At 39.9% G+C, this 22824-nt stretch overlaps 1 protein-coding gene across 2 annotated transcripts in view; it reads left to right on the forward strand.

Moving 5' to 3' along the window:
• Pth2r (parathyroid hormone 2 receptor) overlaps positions 1 to 22824 on the forward strand; it is a 99740-nt gene that overhangs the window by 56226 nt on the left and 20690 nt on the right. For both annotated transcript variants that reach the window (XM_087903788.1, XM_048459163.3), the window contains 3 exons: positions 828 to 981; positions 4641 to 4701; positions 9682 to 9745. In XM_087903788.1, coding sequence (XP_087759914.1) covers positions 828 to 981; positions 4641 to 4701; positions 9682 to 9745 — 279 coding nt within the window. The remainder of the gene's footprint in view (positions 1 to 827; positions 982 to 4640; positions 4702 to 9681; positions 9746 to 22824) is intronic.

The following is a 22824-nucleotide window of genomic DNA, read 5'->3' on the forward strand; positions in this document are numbered from 1 at the left end:
TATTCAGTTGCCTTGCTGTACCCTTGAAGTCTTGTCCCAACATAAAATTCCAAGGCATGCGACTTTTCTCTTAAATTCCCCAGTCTTAGTGTTTAGAGTCACATAGTAATTAGTTCAGTAAATTTGATCATGGGAGATGATCTACTTAAGTTGGCACCTGGCACTTAATTATGGTAGACTCTTTTTCTCCACAGTCTCAGTGAATGGCCATCTGTCTCTCTGTTTCCCTTTGACTCTGTGGTCCTGTTGTGTGATCCTGGCCCGGCCTCTGATTTGTTTCCCTGGTATTGTGTAGTAAATGTCAGAGAAACGGATGAAGCAGAGTCTGTTTGGCGACGGCTAGCTGAGCCCAGCTCAGATCAGCAGAGCCATGAGTCCTTCTGTCATCCCTCAGATGTGAAATGTTTACTCTTTTCAGTTATTAACATTTGATGCAATTGATTTTGCTGTAGTCACACAAAAAACCTGAAATGAAACAAATTTGTCACAGAAATATGACTAATAATAATATTTTTCCTCATTTTTTATCCTTCTGTTTTCTCCTGATGATCATACATTATTTTTACAAAAAGAAAGAATTATGAAATTTGGTAACTACTAGAAGAAAAAATATACTTTTATTTTAAAAATAGAATCAAGTCTGAAGTTTGTAGAGACCTATGTTAAGACAGTTAGATTCTGGTCTCTTCAACATTCTTAGCATTGTCATGAATTGAGACAGTTTTGATTATCGGAAGGTAAAACAATTATTTTTTTAGTGGTCTCAGGGTCGTGTTAAGCAAAAGGAAATGTCCTAATTCGATGCTATTCTGGTTTATTTGTAACAGGTTGGGTGCAAGATCGCCGTCGTGATGTTTGTTTACTTCTTGGCTACAAACTATTATTGGATCCTGGTGGAAGGGCTCTACCTACATAACTTAATCTTTGTGTCTTTCTTTTCGGACACCAAATACCTGTGGGGCTTCATCCTGATAGGCTGGGGTAAGTACTCGCGTTACCTTTCCTTTGGTTATGGAACTAAGTATGTTTCGTCTTGTTTGTCACCAGTGTTCCTTCAGCTAGTTCCCTAAACTGATCCCACCCTTCTTCCCATATTACTTTCGTTTTGTTTCATTGTTTGGTTAATGAAATACATTTAATAAACTTCTGAAACTTAAACTGCAGTTAGTGTGCCTAGATCAAATTCTCACCAGAACTCTGTGGAGGAAGCTAGAAAGAGCTCATTACTAGCTGTACTTGTTCAAACCTTTCTGGCCCCTGCCTTGTGCCGTGTCTGCCTTGTCAGTGATTTCTTCCTAGCAGTTTTGAAGTTTGAATTTATAAGATACAACATTGTGTCTCTGAATTGTGTTTATAGGTCAAATAATGAGAATGTCAGAAAAGCATCTACAGTACTGTTTGACTGCATTTAACACATAAAGCTATGAACTAATTATGGAGTCTTACCATTCTGGTCAAGTGATTATTCATACTTTCAGTAGAGTAAATTTAAAACCTGGATCTTAGCTCACATTCCACAGTACTTACTAGTACCCGGCAATTACTGGATCAGTCAGGAGACAAAGAAAAGGATACCATGTCCTTGTTAAAATTTCAGGGAAAGAAAAGCCTGAGGTGGCTGAGCACTTACAGACTGACCTAAGTTGCTGCTTTAACATTTGAATTATGAGTGCTCAGCACAGGAGAAAGGCACTAAAGTCTCAGAAATAAACTGGAAGACCTGTTTTCCTCTCCCAGTGAAGCAGGCACATTTTCCTTTGCACATTTTGCCTTAAAATTATCACAGTGTCTGAAAACATGAATAAGGAAAAGGGAACTTCTGGTTATCTCACTGAGCCTTAGGATGACAAAGCACCAGCTGCTAGCGCTGTCGTAATTTTGAGATGGTGTTTATGGGTAAAGTTTTGTCCTTGAAACCAGCTTGCTCTTTCGCTTTTATGAGTTTCTACATTGATTGTGTGCACTATGAATTAATTTTTCTCTAATTTCTTCTGGCTTGATAATGAACAGGTTTAGGCCTCCTCACCAGCTCTATTTTGGCTCTTGCCATTCAGTGCAGTTTGGCTTTGCCCAGGTAAAGTCGAGAGTTGATCGCAGTGAAGCCTGGGAGACTTGATTACAGATTTTCCAATGACCGGAAGAAGAAAGGATAAAAGTAACTGGTTTTTAGTATATTTTCATGCAAGCGTAGGAGTCTAACTTCCTTTTACAACTTTTGCTCACAATGATTTCTGTCACTGGGATGATGCAGCGGAAAATAAGCAAGGTCCTTTGAGATCTGTGTTTCCTGAGGGAGGCTAAGAACACACTAAAGCACATAGGATCTTCACAGACAAGGATACGGAGCGTCTTTTATCCACATTTCATTGGCACAATCCCACATGACAGCAAAATCTATCTTCTGACTTCTCTTTGAACTCCAGTCTTTAAAAGATAACCTAGGAAGTGGTTCTTAACCTTCCTCCTGCTGTGACCCTTTAATACAGTTCCTCCTGCTGTGACCCTTTAATACAGTTCCTCCTGCTGTGGTGACCCCCCAACCATAAAATTATTTTGCTACTGCTTCATTACTGTAATTTTACTACTGTTGTGAGTCATAATGTAAATATCTGATACGTATGTTAACTGATATGTCACCCTGTAAAATTTTTTTTGACCCATCAAAGGTGTCACAACCCACAGGTTGAGAAATGCTGTTCTAGGGCATATTTAATGGGAAGAATAGTAGTAGCTTTTTAAGACGAGCTCCTGGATCCTAAAGTAAAACCTTAAAAAAGTACATATCTACGCCTGGTTGGTTAATAGATTGCTGTTCTTATATCTCAACTGAGAGGCTGAGTTTATTTTTACAAATCCATTCTTCCAATGCTTACAAACATGACATCTGCTTTGCATGATGCTTTGTGGCAATAATTCACAGAGGATCCAATCGCATATTTTCTCTCAATGACGTTTTAACGACTTTCTTGTAGAAAGGAACTTGTCTGCTTTCTTTGATCACCCATTTGAGCCTCTCTCCTGCTAGGCAAGCACTCAGAACTCTGCTACCCATGGTGTAGTGATATACTATTTACACTGATTTTTTAAAATAATAATTTTAATTAATTCATTGAAAGAAAAGGAAAGTTAGAATCTGAAGAGGAACCAACGCATATCAGACCATTTCTAGATTAAAGGCAAATATTAAAGTGACTTCTTTTATAAGATTCGACCACACTTTGTAGAGAGGGGGCGGAGAGATGGATCAACAGTTAAGAACACAGATTATTCTTCCAGAGGACTTTAGTTAAATTCCTAGTACCCACTTCAGGAGGCTCACAACAGCCTGTGACTTCAGTTCACAGGGATCCAATGCCTCTAGTCCAAATGCACGTGGCACACACTTATACACGCACATAGTCACACAAGAAAAAGTGGTGTAGAGAGGAATAAAAGTTAATAAGGAGCCTTTCTCTCAACCTGACACATCCTGATGTCTTTCTGTTCACCTCAGTTCTCCACAGACGATACTCTCCTCCTCCATTTACTCTCTCATCTACGTATCTATCTGTAATTTAACTTTATATTTAAAAGGTTTTGGTTGTAGTTTTTACTATTATATTTGACTTTCATATACCTCACCTTCAACTGCCAAAAGAGGTGCCAATGTCTGTTTATTATTATATAATGTTCTTATTCTTGTCATTCAATCTGGCCACGGACCTGTTGTCCTCCCTTCAATGCAGAAAAAGTTCACATTGTGTGAAAATCAACAGCAAATATAAATATTTCATTACCTGGATATAATGTATTCCACATATATATGTGACCTCAGTCTAGAAAATAGTTTTTAATTGTTCATTTGATGGTAAAATAAATATAGAAATATTTGTTAACATCCCTGTCTTAGTTCATTTTGTGTTGCTATAACAAAGTAGATGAAGTTAGAAAATTTGCAAAGAATAAATGGAAGCAGGCACATAGTTCTAGATGTCTGAGAGCATCAGCTTCTGGGGCAGGCTTCCTGGCAAGTGACCATGGTGTGGCAGAGTGTTTGTTAAGTAAGAGAGAGCAGTGCTGAGGGAGGAAGCAGAAAACTGAGCCAAGGATACAGGAAGCTCTGTAATACGGTATTTTGATTGGTCAATTCATTCCCATGAGTGTGCTTCTGTTTGGAAGCATCTGTCCTGATTTAAAACCTTCCTGATTTAAAACCTTCCTGATTTAAAACCTTCGGCAGCTTCTCCTTGAGGTCCATTTTTTAAAGAATGCAAACAGCAAATTATTTCTAAGCCCACAGCTTCTTCCAGCTTCCCTCTGCCCTCATTGCCTCGCTCCTTGGAAGCACGTGTCTGTGTGTACCACCCTCTGCATGGTTATGGCTTTGGGAGCTCAGATCCCCTCTAAATGTGCTTTTTTCCTCCATCTATGCTGAGAAAACTTGACCAAACATCATTGTCTTCAGATTTCCAAGGACAGTTGGCCCTTTATGTTATCACTCACTTCTCAAACTGATGATATGGTGTTATGTGCCTTTTCTCAATCACAGTATTTTTTGTGTCCCTATTTTTCCTCTCATCTGCTAATATTATAGGCACACGAGAAAAAAAATTTCTTGATCTGAAAGTAAATATGGATTCCAAATCTTTCTCTTGTTACAGGGTTTCCAGCAGTGTTTGTTGTCGTTTGGGCGGTGGTCCGGGCCACTCTGGCAGACACCAGGTTAGTGGAAGCCAAAATGGGGGACGGGGGTTTCTGTGGACTCAGGCTTTTACTCATTTGCTGTTCCTGATGCTGTTGTCCTTTGGGGAAGTCGCATGAAATCGCCTGTGTGCAATGGTAGGCTCTAATGCATTTCCCAGAGGCTGTTTAGCTCCTAGGTCAGAGAACAGAAAGGCTCGCAGAGTAGATTCAGATGCTGAATTTTGTGATTTATGTAACCAAACTAAAAACCTATGATGACAAAAACAGGTCTATGTCTATCATTCTTAACATTCCACAGTCAGTTTCTGAGTTTGCTTTTTCATGTTTGTGTGTGTGATGCCAAGGCTTGAACCCACAGCCTTGTACTTTCTAGGCATGCAGTCTAGCATTAAAACACACCCTCAGTCCTAAGCTAATTCTTTAAAAGCTAGCATTCTTGATTTTTCTATGCATCTTGGCTATTTAGAAATATGCATACCAGATAGATTTTCAAAAGGTACCTGAAACACTATTGGAAATACAAAAGATGTCTCTTCTAGTTTTAAAATTCTATTTATTTAGGTTTGTTTTTGCTTTTCAAGACGGGGTTTCTCTGCGTAGCCCTGGCTTTCCTGAAACTCACTTTGTAGACAAGCCTGGCCTTGAATTCAGAGATCCACCTGCCTCTGTCTCGCGAGTGCCAGGATTAAAGGCGCGCCCTACTTGACCTAGTCTTAAAATTCTATCAAGTGTTATTAGACTAGTTGATAATTGATAAAATTATCAAAATCAGTACTAAGCTAATTGACAAAATTTCAAAATCAGTACTTTCTGTTTCTTGGTTCTATTTACTTACAAAGTAGGAATACTTTACAAGACACTGACTATGGTTAGTTTTAAATACTGACCAACTTGCGGCAACTTGAAAATCACTGGAGAAGAGAGCTCTTACTGAGGAATTGTCTAGATCAGGTTGGCTTGTAGCACGTCTGTGGAGGATTATCTTAATTGACAAGGGATGACCCTGATGACTGTGGGCAGCGCAGTTCCTTAGGCAGAAGTCCTGAACTACGTAAGACAGAAGACAGCTAGCTGAGTAGCTAGCAAACAAGCAAGCAGCATGGGAGCATCTGTTTCTCTCTGACTATGGATGGGATGTGACTAGCTGACTGAGTTCCTGCCTTGGTTTCCTCTCTAGAAATGTAAGCCAAATAAACCCCTATCTCTGTAATTGCTTCTTGTGTGTGCGTGTGTGTGTGTGTGTGTGTGTGTGTGTGTGTGTGTTATCACAGTAACAGAAACAAGCCTACTTTATTCGTGCTTTGTTTAGAGGAGATGAAGAATGGCAGTGAATGGGGACCTGCAACTCCTTTGTTGTTCTTTAGCTTCATCATTCAGAAGCAAAGGTGGGCTGCGTAGTAGAAAACACAGAAAAAGATGCACTCAGGCATTTTAATATTTGCGTAGTCCCCAGGGCCCAGTCTCTTTGGCCTCCTCTTTTTACAGAATATGGTAGAGAAGGGGGAGATGGGAGTGGGGAGGGGGACTGACTTACGCATTGTGGTGGGATGGTACAGGTTCCCAATGTTGATATATAAACACATATATACTTTCTAGTTAAACATTTGAGCCTGAAACTACAGCATTCAGAACTTCATATCTTAGAGTGTTAAAATCTGTTTTAAAACATCCGAACAGAGTTTAGTTCTTCAGCTGTGTATGATGTCGACCACTGAAAAATTAATTTAAAATATGGAGTTATAACATTTTCTTGAAAATGTCTGAAGTCTCACTTGCCTCTCTTATATGTCAAAAGAGAAAATTTGAAACTTTGACACTCTAACCCCTTGAAGTCAATGCATTTAGAGATAGCCGATTTTGACCTACTTCCAAATATAATGATTTTGTTGAGTTGGAATTGCATGCTTGAATCCCATGTGTTCAGAGACATGAAGCTAAAATGTCAGTGAGGCTGAGAAAAAAAGCTTGTGAGGATATTATTAATGCTAAAAACTAAAATGAAAATGTATGGAATTCAAAAGCCTTGTAGCTGGTACATCAAGACTTTGGTCATAGATGAAGGCTTTTGAGAGTAGTGTGATCCATGATGTGTGCAACTTAGTAACACTCTTTTATCTTTCTTATCTATTGAATAATGTGAAAGAGAGATGCCTGGAAATGTTCAATGTGCAAGTGTAACAATTCTGTGTCTTGGATTTCCATTTTCTCAAGATTCCAAGTTGTACAGACTTCAGCTGGGAGGAACCAGAATTAGTTTGATGTAGGGGTTTTGTTGTTCTCCGTGCTACAGTCTTGCAACATATATGCGACTGATATATTTTGATACCAATATGGAATTTACATATGCAATTTTATATGGACATTCAAAAGGAAAATAACATTGCATAGTAGCATATGCATTGCATTTTTATGAGATAAGTGTGTTAGTGTTTTGGTTTCATTTATTGCTCCTGTGACAAAAGTACCAGGCAAGGGCACTTAAGCAGGATGATATATTTTGGTTCGCAGTTTGCAGGTGTGGTCTATCATGGTTGAGACGTCTTGCAGGCAGGGCATGAGGTGCCTGGTCCTCGTTTCTGTGGCCAGGGTACAGAGAAGGTTGAACGTGAACTGTCACCCATTGTATGGTGCCACTCACATTTAGGGTGGGATTTCAGAAATCAATCACCCACCGAATAATGCACAGACATGACCACAAGGTTTTTTTTGTAGGTAATTGCAGATCATATTGTGCTGATAATCGGTATTAATTATCGCAGAGTTATGTGACTATGATGGAATACTCAAGACATTCAACTTAAAAATAGGAGGAAGTCTAATATTTGACTCTCAGAGGTTTGGACCCGTGGTTGTTTGGCCTTCTTGTTGGGCCTATATGGTTCCTCACAATGAGAAGGAGCTTCATGGAATCTGGGAACCAAAGGAAAGAGGGTGGAGGCTCTCGATTTATCCCTCACGGGCTAGCTCCTAACAGTCTAACTTCCTTCTACTCGACCCCACCTTGTAGAGGTCCTACCACCTTTCAGTAATGCCAGACGCTGGAACAAGGCCGTTGACACATGGGATTCTGGAGAGTAATTTAAAATCTAAAATAAAGCAATAAGAAAAGAGAGAGTATGATGCTTGTGTTTGTTTAGGAAAGCTTAGGCACTGTCAGCACTTACTTTATAAAATAAGTGAGGGAATGCAGGGAAGATCAGAGTCTCAGTATCTCTGTCTTCTCTACTTTATGGTTTCTGGTGACAATGTATGATTTGTGCATGAAAACTGTACTCCAAAACACATAGTTGTAGATATGAACTAAAAATATTTTTATCTTATTGTTGAAATAACATTTCATTGTCTATAAGTTATTTATAAAGTATAATTTCTTGTTAATATTATTATCTAGAATTTGAAAATTAACATTTTATTTCCACAAATTCTTTATATCATTTTCTATTGGTATAACCAATGCTGAATTTTGTCTGAGTAGAAAGAAATAAAAGCCTTTTATTTTCATGTCTGTAAGTTTAAAAGTTACTTTCAGCGTTACATTAAACTTTCAAGTAGAAGCAATTAAAAAAAACCCTTTGTAATATTTATTGTATGGCTTTTGCCAGTACAAACCAGATTAGGTGAGGTTGACTTAAGCTTATTTTGGATTCAACTTATTCATATGAATAAACAAATTGTAATGGTCATCTGCATTCTGTAAAGTCTGGGCACTTAGGATAGCTCACCACACCCCTACCGTCTCCCACACTGATTTCTGACCATGTGTTACTTTGATTTTAGTTAGCAATTAGGAACTAATTATAACAAATAGCTAAATTGCATGGTATGCTTTACTAACGCTACCAAAATAAACTGTAAATTTAAAGATAAAATCACAAATTGTACATAGATATGAAATGAACACCTGTCGAAATGTTTAACTCCCGACTCAATGAGTGATTGGGAAGATGTTACATTTGCTCAAATGGGACCTGATTGAACCACTTATACTCACAAAAGTTAATACTGAAGATTTACAAATAAATGCAAAAACTAGCCAAGAGGACACTTATGAGTTATAGTCTATCACCAAAGCTGTTTTTATTTCTATGATAAGAACCATTTATGTTCAGTTTTCTGTTCTGTTGTATTTCTACAAATAATAAACTATGAAATAAAATTGCTCTAACTTCTGAGATAGTTTTTTTTTTTTTGCTAAAATCTTTTAAATGTCTCATTTTTTGCTGTGGGATAATGCTCTTGTACACTGTAAAGGTTTGTCACTCTTATTGCTTTAATAAAACACTGATTGGTCCATAGCCAGGCAGGAAGTATAGCTGGGGCAATCAGACTAGGAGAATTCTGGGAAGAGGAAAGGTAGAGAATCAGTCACCAGTCAGATGCAAAGGAAGCAAGATGAGAATGCCTTACTGAAAAAAGGTATTAGCCATGTGGCTAAACATAGACAAGAATTATGGACGAATTTAACTCATAAGAACTAGTTAATAATAAGCCTGAGCTAATAGGCCAAACAGTTTATAACTAATATAAGCTTCTATGTGTTTCCTTGGGACTGAATGGCTGCGGGACCAGGTAGGACAGAAACTTCTGTCTACATGTTTTGATGCTAATAAAAGCAAACTACCATTGTACCACACTTAAGCAACTCTTTGTGTGTGTGTGTGTGTGTGTGTGTGTGTGTGTGTGTGTGTGTGTGTGGCTATAGAAACAAGGTCTTGACCTGACTGCTATAGAAGTAACTTCCCAATATTATAACACTCATATATGGGCTCCTCATGGTAAGGAGATCAGAACTCACAATGTGTTTTCAGTGGTCTGGATACTTTAGGATAAGAATTTAAAAAATGTGTTTGTTTCTCAAAAGAAAGAAACTGGGGCTAGAGTTTATTCTCATTCATTTCTTTTTTCCAAATTTATTCATTAAACTTTCTTTTTCCCTTTCTCCCTCCCCCCTTCCTCCCCCTTCCCTTCATTCCTTTCTTCTTTTCTTTTGTATCTCAGGTGTTGGGAACTTAGTGCTGGAGACCGGTGGATTTACCAGGCTCCAATCTTAGCTGCTATTGGGGTAAGTTTAAAAGTTTATGTAGCCTCAATAAATAATAAACAAACAAAATCGCTACAGAAACTCTAGGTAAGTCTTTGTGTTGCTTTACAGTACAGTGGTATTTAGGAACTTTCACATGTGTCCTGATAGCTGGAAGACCGCAGCTGAGAGTCAGCCCCTGTTTGTGGCTGACATCAAGACTGCTGCAGACAGTGCTTGACGTTCTTTGAGTTAGGGCACCAAGTGGCCCTGTGGGCAGTTCTGAGGTTCCATCACACATGTGAGTGTTTATGTGTAGGGATTTAAGGCCCTAAATTAAGGCCCCTCTCATCATCTGCATCTGGAGTTAATGTTCTCTATACCTGTTAGTGAACGGAGGTGGAGAGGAGGGAGAGTGAGAATAACAGCAGAGTAGAAGAGTTTGGGGAGAGAAGAGTGGTGGTGAGGTCCTCTCTAGAGCACTGCCTGACTCTTCTGTTGATCTTGCTTGCTCCATGGACGTGGGTCGGGTCCCCATAAAGAGATGCCTTGCAAGACCCTGTCTACTGGGTAGTAGAGGGACAGGCTTGAGCTGGAGTGTACTGCACAAGACGTGTGTCTGAGTATTTCTACCACAAATTGTGTCTGGGTTGCAGAGGAAAACAAAATTACACAGCTGGGCCAACAAGACTCTGCAAAATGCTTATTTTTCACTTTTCCACATGACTCCATGACATCAGCGTCTCTGTGGTTTGAAGAAGAAATTATGCTAGCTTATCTTCACTTGGTTCTTGCAAGTCATACAAGATGTACTTCGTAAAAACACAAATGCTAGATAGATGTCAACACATTATCACTAATTCAAAAGCCCAGTTACGACTTTTGCCTTTCTTTGATCATGTTTCTTCTCTCTTTGTTCCTCCCCCTCCATTTCCCTCCTTTCTGCCTTTCTGCCCTCTCTGCCCCTTTCCTTACAACTGTCATCCACTGTCCCAGCCTCAACCATACTGGGTCCACACGGGCTGTGGTTAATATGCCCAGGCTCGTCTAGACAACCAGTAGGAGTTTATGTTGCTTATAGGGAAAGTGGTAAAATAGCAATAGTGCAGGTCAAAAAGAACCTTCCCCCAAGGCCTGTGGATGTGATGCTTAGAGAGGGAAACTGAACGGTGCAGGGATAAGTTTAGGAAGGCTGTTTGTACCTTACCATTATATTGTCAAACTAGCCCGTGTCTCAGAAGTTCAAAAACTGTGTCTGGGATAAAGGAACAAGTGACTCTAACAAATTGTTGCTGTTTAAAAGTAAACAGAATGCTACCCTGTTAATCTAGTGACAAGGCAGAGCTGCAGAATGTCTCTGAGACAGCATTCGTGAACCTGAAGGGAGCAGTGGACTTCCCAAAGGGTCTGCTGTTCTCTGCTGGTTTCTCCTTTCCACTCAGCTCTCTGCTCTTCTGTACGGCCACCCCTTTCTTTTCCATATTTCTAGTTTCTCCTCTGAGTGTTTGCTCCTTCATGTCTTCCTGTTGTCTTTTTTTAGGGGCAGCAATGTATATCTTACTACTCTTGTGTTTTCAGTTGATGTTCTAAATGTATGTGTTTTATTTCATTTGATTAAAGGAAGGATATTCTGAGCCCACAAGCTCTTTGTAGGATTGTTAGAATTGAAGTAAAAGCAGTAGCAATTGGTCATATTTCACAAAAACAAGTGTTTTTTCCCAAAGTGTTGTCTGTCTGTTGGCTGGAGTTGCTATCTTCTACATGAATGGTTTGTTTGCTGAGCTTTCTAAGCTAAAATGGGAACTTAGAATTAAGGAATTATAAAATAGGTAAAAGGAAAGTGGAGGACATTTTCTTCTTCAACTAAAATCACATAGCCAACTCTTTCTGTCTCTGTTTCTGTCTCTCTCTCTGTATGTGTGTATGCTTGTGTGCATTCACTTGTGTGTGGGAGAGGTCCGCATGTATGTGTATGGATGTCAGAGGTCGGTGTCTGGTGTCTCTTTACCAGTTCTCATCACATTTGTTTAGAGGAGGCTCTGCCGGTGAACCTGGAACATGCTGCTGATTCACCTAGCTTGCTTGGCAAGCAAGTTCCAGGGTCTCAGGTGTTGCTGCTCACCACGTATGCAGATGCCTGGCTTTTTCTCTGTAAATTACAGGGGGTTGACTCAGGTTCTCATGCTTGCAGGGCAAGGACTTTACTCAACAAGACTTTGTCCAGTCCAATAATCCTTGGTTACTATGTCCAATATGATAAAGTTATTTTAGTCAGTTTTATAAATCATTGAAGACATTAGATAGCAACTTTCTATTCAGTGAGAATTGCCTTCGGGGTTCATTCAAGAATTTATTTATTACAATTCAAGGATAAAAGAAGCTGCTCAAATCTTTCGATTTATTAGTCTGTGAATGTATCAGAAAGTTCTCATCAGATGCTAGAAATTATACTGAAAAATCAATATCTCCCTTATTTCTATCAATAACTTGGAGAAAGTTGGGTTATAAAAGAGAAAATTTATAAAGGCAAGTAGAAGTCTAAGGGAAAGAAAAGCCAGAGCTACAAAGAGAAACCCTGATGTAGCCTTTCTAATAAAATGAGGAATTATCTTGAGAGTCAAGAGATTAAGTCATAGCAGACAACCCCTTGGGGAAGCGCCCGCCTGGATAGCCACAATGGTGGTTAAGCTCCTGGTGGAGATGGCAGAGAGGAGTCCTGGAAGCACAGTCGAGAGTAAGAACATACGCAGCAAAACCCTTTCGATGTATGCTAGAACCGAGATTCTCCAAGAAGTGATTATTTTCCTTCAGTTCTGAAGACCAGTACTTTATACGTAAAATTGGCAGTTAGAAAATGAGAGGTGATTTCATATCCATTTCAAAAGGACGTAGAGATGAACACAAGTGGCTGCTGGTTGGTTTCCCGGCAGTCCAGACCCAAAACAATCACACAGAAACTATATTAATTGCAACACTGCTTGGCCAATGACTCTAGCACATTCCTAGCTAGCTCTTATATCTTCAATCAACCCATTTCTATTATTTTGTATTTTCCCACGAGGTTCGTGGTTTACTGATAAGGTTCTCTAGCGTCTGTCTCCTTTGGTGGCTATATGATGTCTCCCTGACTCTGCCTTCTTTCCTCTTCTATCTGCTTGGCATGTCCACCTTGCTCTATTCAGCTAAGTCACTGCTGAAACAGCTTTATTCATTAATCAATAAAAGCAACACTATGCATAAGGACTTTTCACACCCCACAAGCAAGAAAATTAGTGATTAATGGGGTGGCTTCATTCATTTGTGAAGGTTGGTAATGGTCTGGGGAGAAATGTGTTGGTTCTGACTTCATGTTCTGAATGCTGGCATCAGGAACCAAGGATGAGGGATGTTTGGGATGAAACTTCAGGAGGTTTTTATGACTCATTAGAAATTGAGACAGAATTCTGCAGGTGGTGAGAACCCAAGGTTCTCACACTGGAGAGCCTTGGAATCAGAGCTCTCATTCAGAGAGTCCCTTGGAGCATGAAGGAGATTGACAGGGGGGCTGTTAGGCTGAGGCAGATTGGCTCAGGGGTCATGGTGGTACTGGAGGTTGGGGAAGACCTGCCAGGAGTTCCAGGTTCTTGTGTCCTGGAACAAACAACTGGGCAAAGTCTGGTGTTTTCACAGAGCGATAAAGGGTAAGTCCAGTTTCTAGACCACAGCAGTGTTAATGCTTGTGCATGTCCTTGAGACACAGAAGGCTCTCAGCAACTCTTCTTGGTTCCTGACCCCATTGTCCCACAAAGACACTTTGAGGGGTCCTCCTACTGTGCAGAGCTTTCTGATGGTAGACTGTTCTTTCTTCTCATATGCTTGAGGGCTGGCACGCGATTGCTTTGATAGTGTAAAAAAAGACCATGAAAGAGCATACCCCAAATGAAAAATTGCCTCACAGTTATATAAATTATAATCTCAAAAAGTAAGCAAACAAACAGAAATATTTTTTGGTATGAATGCTTTCTGATAGTAGAAAGCTGCATTATGTCTTCAAAGCACAGGTACCTAAATTTTGAAAAAGTGAGTAAGCCTTTATTTTTGTAACTTTTCTGGTGTGGCATTTCATGATTCATGACTCAGTGGCTCACGGAGGAAAAACATAATATTCTTATTTTTACTTTCACTTTCTTGACTCCCAAGTGAGATACCATTTCTGAAATTAGTAAATATTTGATAGTACTATATTTGATATGTACTAGGAGTGCCTAGGTGGTTTTTAAACATAAAGCAAAGAAAACCATCTACAAATCACAATCCCAGAGAACTTAGACAACAATGAGGACACTAAGAGAGACTTACATAGATCTAATCTACATGGAAAGTAGAAAGTAGAAAAAGATAGATCTCCTGAGTAAATTGGTAGCATGGGGACCTTGGTGGAGGGTTGAAGAGGGAGGAGAGAGTCAGGGAAGGGAGCAGAGAAAAATATAGAGCTCAATAAAAAGCAATTAAAAAAAAAAAGAGAGAGAGAAACTGGCTTCCTAGTTACTTCCCTTGGCAATCCAGCTGGGCAGTCAGTTAACACCCATGTGGAAGCCCTAGGTCTCTTTTCACCAAGTCTGTGTGGAGGTGTGAAGAAAGGGGAAGCATTCGCACTATAGTGCATGTCTTGTCGGTATAGCTATAATTGTTCCTTTGTAGAGCTATAGGTTGTTTTGATGTTGCTAAGTAGCCCAGGCTGGTCTAGAACTTCTGATCCTTCTGCCTCTATGCTCTGAGTGCTGAGTTTACAGGTACATACCATCAGACTTGATCTATATTGTCTTTTTTTTTCTGTACCTGAACATGGTATGAATCCCCAGGAAGGTCTGCCCTGTTTTGGGTCATAGAGAGTAGACTCTGGGGCTAGACTGCCTTTGTTAGGATTCTCTCCATCCAGGTTTTACTTTGTTGTCTGTGGTTTGGGTGATATATAAATATCTTTCCAAGACTAATATAATGAAGCATCTCTCCCCTGTTTCCCTCTTAGTTTTACAATTAAAGTTCTTATGTTTAAGCCTTTAGTATACTTTGAGATGAGGGTCCAGTTTCATTCTTCTGCATATGGATAGTTAGATTCCTTAACACTATTTATTGAAGAAATTCTCTTTTACACGTTGTCTATTCCTCATATTTTTTTCTTGGAAATTATTTGACCATAGACACATGGGTTTACTTGTGAGACCTCTAATTCTAGTAGGCCACATGTATTTTTCTTTGATACTGCCATACTGCTTTTTAAAAAAAAATAAGTTAAAGCTAATAGACCAAGCAGTGATTTTTTTAAAAAAAGATTTATTTATTGGTTATATATACAGCATGTTTATTTGCACACCAGAAGAGGGTATCAGATCTCATTACAGATGGTTGTGAGCCACCATGTGGTTGCTGGGAATTGAACTCAGGACCTCTGAAAAAGCAGTTAGTGCTCTTAACCTCGGAGTCATCTTTCCAGCCCCCTGCCATACTGTTTTGATTATTGTGATTTTGTAAAATAGTTGGAAGTCAAAGAAGTATGCTTTCAGTTTTGGTCATGCTCAATATTGTTTAAACTATTTAGGATTTTAGTTACTCTTAAATTAATTTTGGGTTTTTTTCTTTTATGACTTCTGTGAAGAATGTATTTGGAATTTTAATGTGAATTGCATTGAATATGGGGATTTCTGTTGGTTGTATGGACATTTCAACAAATTAATTTCTCCAACCTATTCACATGGGATATTTTCTCATTCATCTGTGTCTTTTTTAATTCCCTTCCATAGTATTTATAACTTCCAGTTTACAGATCTTTTCATTGGTTGATTCCCCAATATCTTATTCTTTTTGTTATTATTGTGAAACAGATTGCTTTCTTATTTTGTTTTCATGTAGTTTAGTGTTTGGGCAGTTTGTCAAGATTTTAGCAGGTTTGGACCCTGCTCTGGAAAATAAGTGCTCAGCCTGCATCTCTCCATGGAGTTCTTGTCTTCATGGATTATACATTAGTTGGTTATCCTGTAGTTTTGCCCTATGATTATTTTGTTGTTTTAAGCTTTTTCTTCTCTTTTCTTCTCTTCTCTTCTCTTCTCTTCTCTTCTCTTTTCTTTTCTTTTCTTTTCTTTTCTTTCCTTTCATCCTTCCTTCCTTTCTGTTTTGATTAGCAAGTACTGTTTTTGTTGTGATGATAGGAATGAGGTTTTGCTATGGAGGAAATCTCTCTGCTTTTTTTTTGGTGTGTGGTATGGTGTGTGTGTGTGTGTGTGTGTGTGTGTGTGTGTGTGTGTGTGTATGTCTGTCTCATAATGGGCCTTGAATTTGATAGGTAACCAAGGGCAACTTTGAACTCCCAGTTCTCCTGCCTCCATCTTCCAAGTACTGGGTTTATAGGTGCAACACCACACCTGTTAAGGAGGCACAGTGAAATGCCAGAACTTTCTCCTGTTACTGAAATGCTTCCTACAATGTCAGTAAGAAAACACTTTTAACATTAAATTATGAAACTAGAGTGCCCTGTGCGCGGTGGGTCATTTGTTGAAAACTGAAATGGCATAGAAATCTCATTCTTTTCTTGTGGCTAACAAAATCAGTGTTGTATAGGTGTTTTCAAGATGAACAACAGTTGATTCTCATCTAGGAGGGCTCATCAACACCATTAGGCACATATGAATCCTCCTAAACTTGGCGTGGTTTCCTGTTTGTTAACTACGCTTATGCAGAGGGAAAGTAAACTTCTCAACACTTTGTGACAGAAGGTGGCTTTGAACCTTGAAGATGCCTACCTGTAGAAGTTAGACTCTTTCTATCCCCAAGAAAACCAGGAGACACTTGTATTTAACGAACTTGTTTCCAAAACCTTGGTTTTGAGAAAGTCTTCAATATGATAAAAGACCTATCTGATCAACAGAAAGACTGATATATTTTGGAGCCATGAGAAAGTGCTTAGAAGTATGAGGAAGAGGAAGGAAGGAAAGTCTCCTCCACTGTCTTCGCCAGGGACAGTGAAGCCTCAGAGTTTTGGTGTGTATATGTTTGTATCCTAACCCCATCGCAGAAGTCCACTTGTTACTTAGAATTTAAAACCGCCTTGCAGTGACTTTGAGGAAAACTCTCTTATGTTTTCGTCCTGGGATTCCAGATCTTTGGGGATTTCCATGCCAGGCATCCCATATCCTCTAACAGAATAAAAGGAGGAGTGAGTCTAGAGCTCCCTCGTAGAACCCAGAGAGTGGTCCTTCCTTCTGAGTGGTTCTGTGCTCTGAAAGCAGAAAGGGTGAAGATGGTGACAGTGAATATGACACGGTGCTCACCATGGTCTGGGTACAGACGGGATAACAGCCGGCCAAGCTTGGGCTGGGCACAGACACAATAACAGCGGACCGAGTCGCTTCTCTGCCAAGTGAGGAGCACTGAGGACATACATTATTAACTAGTGGACTCCAGGCATCTTTAACAGAAACCAGGATCCCTGGGTGTTGCATCAAGAACTCTCCTGTGCATACCCTTTACATGCTGTTTACCTGAACTTGTCCGCCTCTGCTGATGCTGGCTTGTTTTACAGGCCTTTCTGAGCCTTTGTGTTTCTTTTGTTTTTCTTTTTTAGGACACTATGGAGTGTCCTAGCTTCAATTAGGCCTTTTGGATGGCCACAAATCTCAAAAAAAAAAAAAAAAGGGAAGTGTTCTCATTGTTGACAGTCATGCCCTCTAAGCAGCATGGTGTATGTGAATAAGCACAATATTGTCTCTTGAACATCTACATTCTTAATACATCTTGAGAATTTCCTGGAAGACACTGGCCACTGGATCAATAGTAGTTGATATGACCAACCATCTGTACAAAGTAGGTGTCCTTGGGGACTGGGATACAAGAGAGGCAGAATAAGGAAAAGCACGCACAAGTGTAGAAATTCCAAGTCTTTTTCGCCAGATCTTTTTCTGTCTAGGGATGGAAACTACAGCCCTGCAGACAGAGGTCATACAGCAGTGTGACACCTGCAGACAGAGGTCATACAGCAGTGTGACATCTGCAGACAGAGGTCATGCAGCAGTGTGACACCTGCAGACAGAGGTCATGCAGCAGTGTGACACCTGCAGACAGAGGTCATGCAGCAGTGTGACAGAAAAAGCACAACCTGCATTTTGCCTTGTTTATTTCACCTCACTCAAAACATGCCAAATTCTGTCTTGAACAATTCTTGTAATTTTTTTTCATTTTATTTTATTTTTTTCATTTTAATGGGTACATTTTTACTTTAAAAATATATTTCCTTTACAATATCAGGTTTGTTTTCTTTATGGCCTTTTGTCCAAGTGTGCCATGATATGATGCAAACAGATCTGCTCGCTGTGTGCAGTCACAAGAAATGTAGCACAGAATTTTCAAACCGAATTGGGTCCCAGTCCAACTCTGGATTTGGCTGTTGTAACAATGAGGCTTCTTTTAATGGGATGTTTCTGTTTCTGAGAACTGAACCAGGTAAAATGAAGTCAGAATTTTTCAGTGACATATGGAACAAACTATGCTCAAGGAAATAAAGGAGTTCTGGGCAGTCAGGAATGTGTCAGAGAACCCAGGTTGCCAGATGAATGCCAACTTCAGCATAAATGTCGAAGTATCAGTTTGATTTTGAAAGGGTGGGACTGGTAACTGAGCATTTTCCTGTTACATTTGGTTTTCCCATGCTGAAATCTGTAAGAGAGTCAGTCAGTCATTAGAAAATAATGCTTTGTTATGAAAACATGCATTCCAAATGAGACAGTTGGTTATTAAGACCACTGTCTTTATGTTGATGAGTATGGCTTTTAAATTCTCCTATACAGCACCAAAATAAAAGAGGAATATATTCTAATTAATAACAGATAAACCAGGCTTGGAAATGGTGCTTGCCCGTAATCCTAGCAGTCTCCAGTCTAGCAGTCAAGCGGGAGGAACAAAGTTCAAAGTCATTCTCACTGAGCTATAAAGAGAATTCAAGATCAGTTTGAGATACCTGAGCATCTGTCTCAAAAATTAAAATCCAGGACCTATGCTTAGATGATGGGGCTTCCAGAGCCTCATTGGAGAGTGCAGGGATGCCTGGTGTAGAGCAAGAGATGCAGCAGGCAGGGCCAGTCAGGCCTGGAAGGACAGTGACTACTCCATGGGTAGATTCAATACGTCCACTACCAATTCAAGTGCTCAATAAACTAGAACTCCCAGAGACACTAAGACCTGAGTTTAAGGCCTGCATCAGTGGAAAAGAATTAAAACCATAGCTGGAAAAGTGTATTTTGAGAGATTGAGCAAACTGTGAAGGGATCCTTCGAGAAGGCTTTGAGGATGCTCCTGGTGGGGCAGAGAGTGGCTTGGGTATCTCTAGAAATCTGAGCAATAGTGGAGAGGGTGCCAAACTGGCCTTGATGAATATCTTAAATGTCACCATAGCACCTTTATCCAGAAACTAATGGAAGCAAAGGCAGAGCTCCACAGTAGAGCATTGAACTGAGCTCCCAAAGTTAGTCGAAGAGGAGGAGGAGTGAAAATATGAGCAAAGAGGTCAAGACCATGTTGGGGATACCCACTGAAACAGCTAACCTGAGCTAATGGGAGCCTTCCAACTCTGGCCTGACAGTGAGAGAACAGCATAGGACCAAACTAGGCCTGCTGAGTGTGGGTAACAGTTGTATGGCTAGTGTGGACTGTGGGGCCACTGGCAGTGAGACCAGGATTTATCCCTGTTTGTACTGGCCTTTTGGAACCCATTCTCTTTGGAGGGATACCTTGCTCAGCCTAGACATAGTGGGGAGGGCCTTGGTCCTGCCTCAAACCGATGTACTAGACTTTGTTAAGTCTCCATGGGAAGGCTTACCCTCTCCGAGGAGTGGATGAGGGAGTGGGAATGGGAGGAGAGGAGGGAGTGGGAACTGGAATTGGTATGTAAAATGAGAAAAGATAGATTTTTAATATATAATAAAAAAGAATTCTGAGATACTGAATTGACAGGTTAGGAGAAAGTAAATGAGAAATAGATGATCTTTGCGCGTGTTTAAGCATCTCTTCACATGAGGTGTTAGTGAATGGGACATGTTTTCCGTGCCAGGAATGAAGGCACAGTTGCAAATCATGTAGGAGGTCGTTTGGTAGGTGGGTGGAGTCATGACTGAGTGGCTTTCCCATCTACTGTATGTTTCAGTTTTTTATAAAAATGTATGATAACATCTGAAGAGATTTAAGAGCTGTCAGAGATTGGAGTGGTATGAGTACCAACCCCCATCAGGCTGGCTTTGAACTCACAGTAGCTGAGCCTAGTCCTGACCTCATGATAGTCCCGCTTCTAGCTCTTGAGTGTTGAGATTACACCCATCTTCATCATTTCATCACTGCACCCATCTTAATCTTTAAAAAACTTGTTTTATTTATTTATTTGTGTAGAAGGCAGGTAGGGTATGCACACATGCTGTGCTTGTATGGAGGTCAGGAGACAAGTGGGATTGGATCTGTCTACCATGTAGACTCTGGAAACTGAATCAGATAATCAGGCTTGGCAGAAAATATCTTTATTCCTTGAGCCATATTGATCCCCACCTTGTGTGTGTGTGTGTGTGTGTGTGTGTGTGTGTGTGTGTGTGTGTGTATGTGTGTGTGTGGTGCTGGGGACCAAACTCAGATCTTTGTGTCTGTTATTTGAGTACTTTACCAATTGAGCTACATCCTTAGTTGAGATATGTGGTTTGAAAAGAAAATAGAAAATTCCGGAGGCATCGTGTGGCCAGATTAAGTGATTTTTTTATGGAAGACATAATGCCTGTTTTAGCAAGATTGATGGACCTCCAACACAGCCCTGTTTGGCTCTGGTGTCTGGTATGGTATTCTGAAGGCCCTCTGCATTTTAAGTGAGGTACTTTACTCTTGACGCTGGGTCCAGAGACCCAAGGATCTAAGGGAGAAGCCATAACCCATGCTGCTGATGTAGTTAAGGAAGGTCAAAGTTGTGCCAACTTGTAAACAACAGTCTGTACTTTTTTGTAGCTTTTTGGGCATCAATTTCATATGTTCCATGCATTAAATGATTTCTTTGGTGGTCATGTGAAGCCTGTATGTACTTCTCTGTATAATGTGTTGCCTCACCTTAGCTTAATTAAAATGCTTACGTGCAATAAAGTGAACTCTTTTTTTTTTTTTTATTTTGAGAGAGAGAAATAGGGTCTCCCTTTGTGGTACTGGCTGTCCTGCAACTCACTATGTAGACCAAACTGGCATCAAACTCACAGACATCTGCCTGCTTCTGCCTGGGATTAAAGGTATGTTACCACCAGTCAAGTGAGCATTCTTTTAAAGGAAAGGAACCAAGGAAAGTAAACGTAACCAATGCATATAACCGCAAACATATAACTAATTTGTTGGTGGATGCCACTGGGTGAGTAAAACTCTTCCAGAATCCAGCCATTTCTCCTTTCTTCTCCCTTCTCTTCCCAGACAGAGGCTCATTTGTCTGCCTCAGTTTGTGCCTTTAGCCACTCTCTGGAGTTGCTGTCTTCCTTCCTTCCCTCAGTCCTGAGTTTTCCTTCCACAGGAGGGACTCAACGGATGTAGACTTGTTTCTTCTCCTGCTTCATCCTCCTCATCCCTAGGGGAATGGGCTGAAGCCCTGCATGTGTGAATGTAAGACATGGAGGTGGCTTCAGGTAGCCCATCCTTTGTTCTGGGAACCTGCACTGAGCAGCCTGGGCAGCCTCCCAGATCTCCAGAGACAGTACTGCTCCTTGGTGTCCTGTCCGCAGTGAGGCAATCTCCACTATTTACAGGGTTTTTAACAGGCCCACTTTGCGAACAAACCCAAGAGCCATCTCCAGCCCAGCTGTCAGTGGCAGGAAGGGTTCTCTTTGGTTAACCCCAACTTAATCCTTACCCTTTGTTGCAATACTCGTCTCCTTCAAATTCAAGTGCTATGCATCCTCTCCCCTCAGAGACCTCTAAATGCCACCCAGTCATTCACACCACAAATTGGCTTATTTCTTAATATGTTGAACATGAGGAATACTTTTACTTCATTTATAGGTATATTGTTATAAATTACTGGGGTTTTGAACAGTAAGTAACGAACATTCCATTCTAATATGACAATTTAATTCTACAATAAATATAAATACAAAATGCATAGTTCATTTCTTGTTAGTCTGTCACCCACAGACGGCTTCTATAGTATATATTAGAGCTCAAATTTTCTTTGTAGTGCTATTTTTGAGAAATTTAAGAAATACTTCTGGAAGGAAGACTTTTCTCTAAGAAAAAAATTAGTTTGGTATTCTCAATTCTGTCAAAGATATGTACTAAATTTTCACTATATAAATCCCCTCTTACCAAATTTCTTCTCATTCCTATTTTATTGATTTTGGAGGTTGACCCTCCAGTGGTAATAGTTTGGAGAGATGAATCATCGACCTAAACAACAGAGAGTAGATTATACCTGTTTATTCTCTCTTCATATTTTAAAGATCAATGGATATGGTATTTTAAAAATTCATCTTTTAAGACTTTTCTAAAAGCTTTTCTGAGAGTTACCATCTTGTTCCTCTGTCAGAAGTCTTTGAGGTATCTTTTTACAGACGTGTAGAACAAAATGTTCGTGAGTTGAGAAAAGAAAAATCCTGAAAATCTGAACTTGGTATTAAACAGACTTTTCTCAGAGTAGACCAGTAGTCTTCTGAGGAGCTGGCTCTTCTTAAATGCACAGAAATTGATCCATAGCACAACGTTGTAAATGTCTAGAGAATTGTAAAGACAGAACAATAAAAAATGCCTCCTAAGTCCTCACTCCTGATCCACATATTTCTAATTCTTAGCCCCGTGTATAATGTAAACTGTAGTCTGCAAGTTCTCACAGCTGCATTGGTTTATGCAGGGTTATTTAAATGTGAAGATCTCTACACTATCATCGTCAAATCACCATCAGGAAAAGATCTTTTAAGTGGTTCCCACCTTGCTCATTCTTTGATCCTGTGGCTTATTTTGAAGAGTTCTCAGAAAATGAACTACAGCGTACAGAAAAAACAAAACAAAACAAAACAAAACAAGCATACAAATTCAAATGTGTCAGTGAGTGGCCGCCTCTGATTTCTTATTTTAGTTCTCTGATTCTTTTTTAA

This window comes from Myodes glareolus, chromosome 1 (assembly GCF_982192425.1).
Source record: "Myodes glareolus chromosome 1, mMyoGla1.1, whole genome shotgun sequence".
NCBI classification, from domain to species: Eukaryota; Metazoa; Chordata; class Mammalia; order Rodentia; family Cricetidae; genus Myodes; species Myodes glareolus.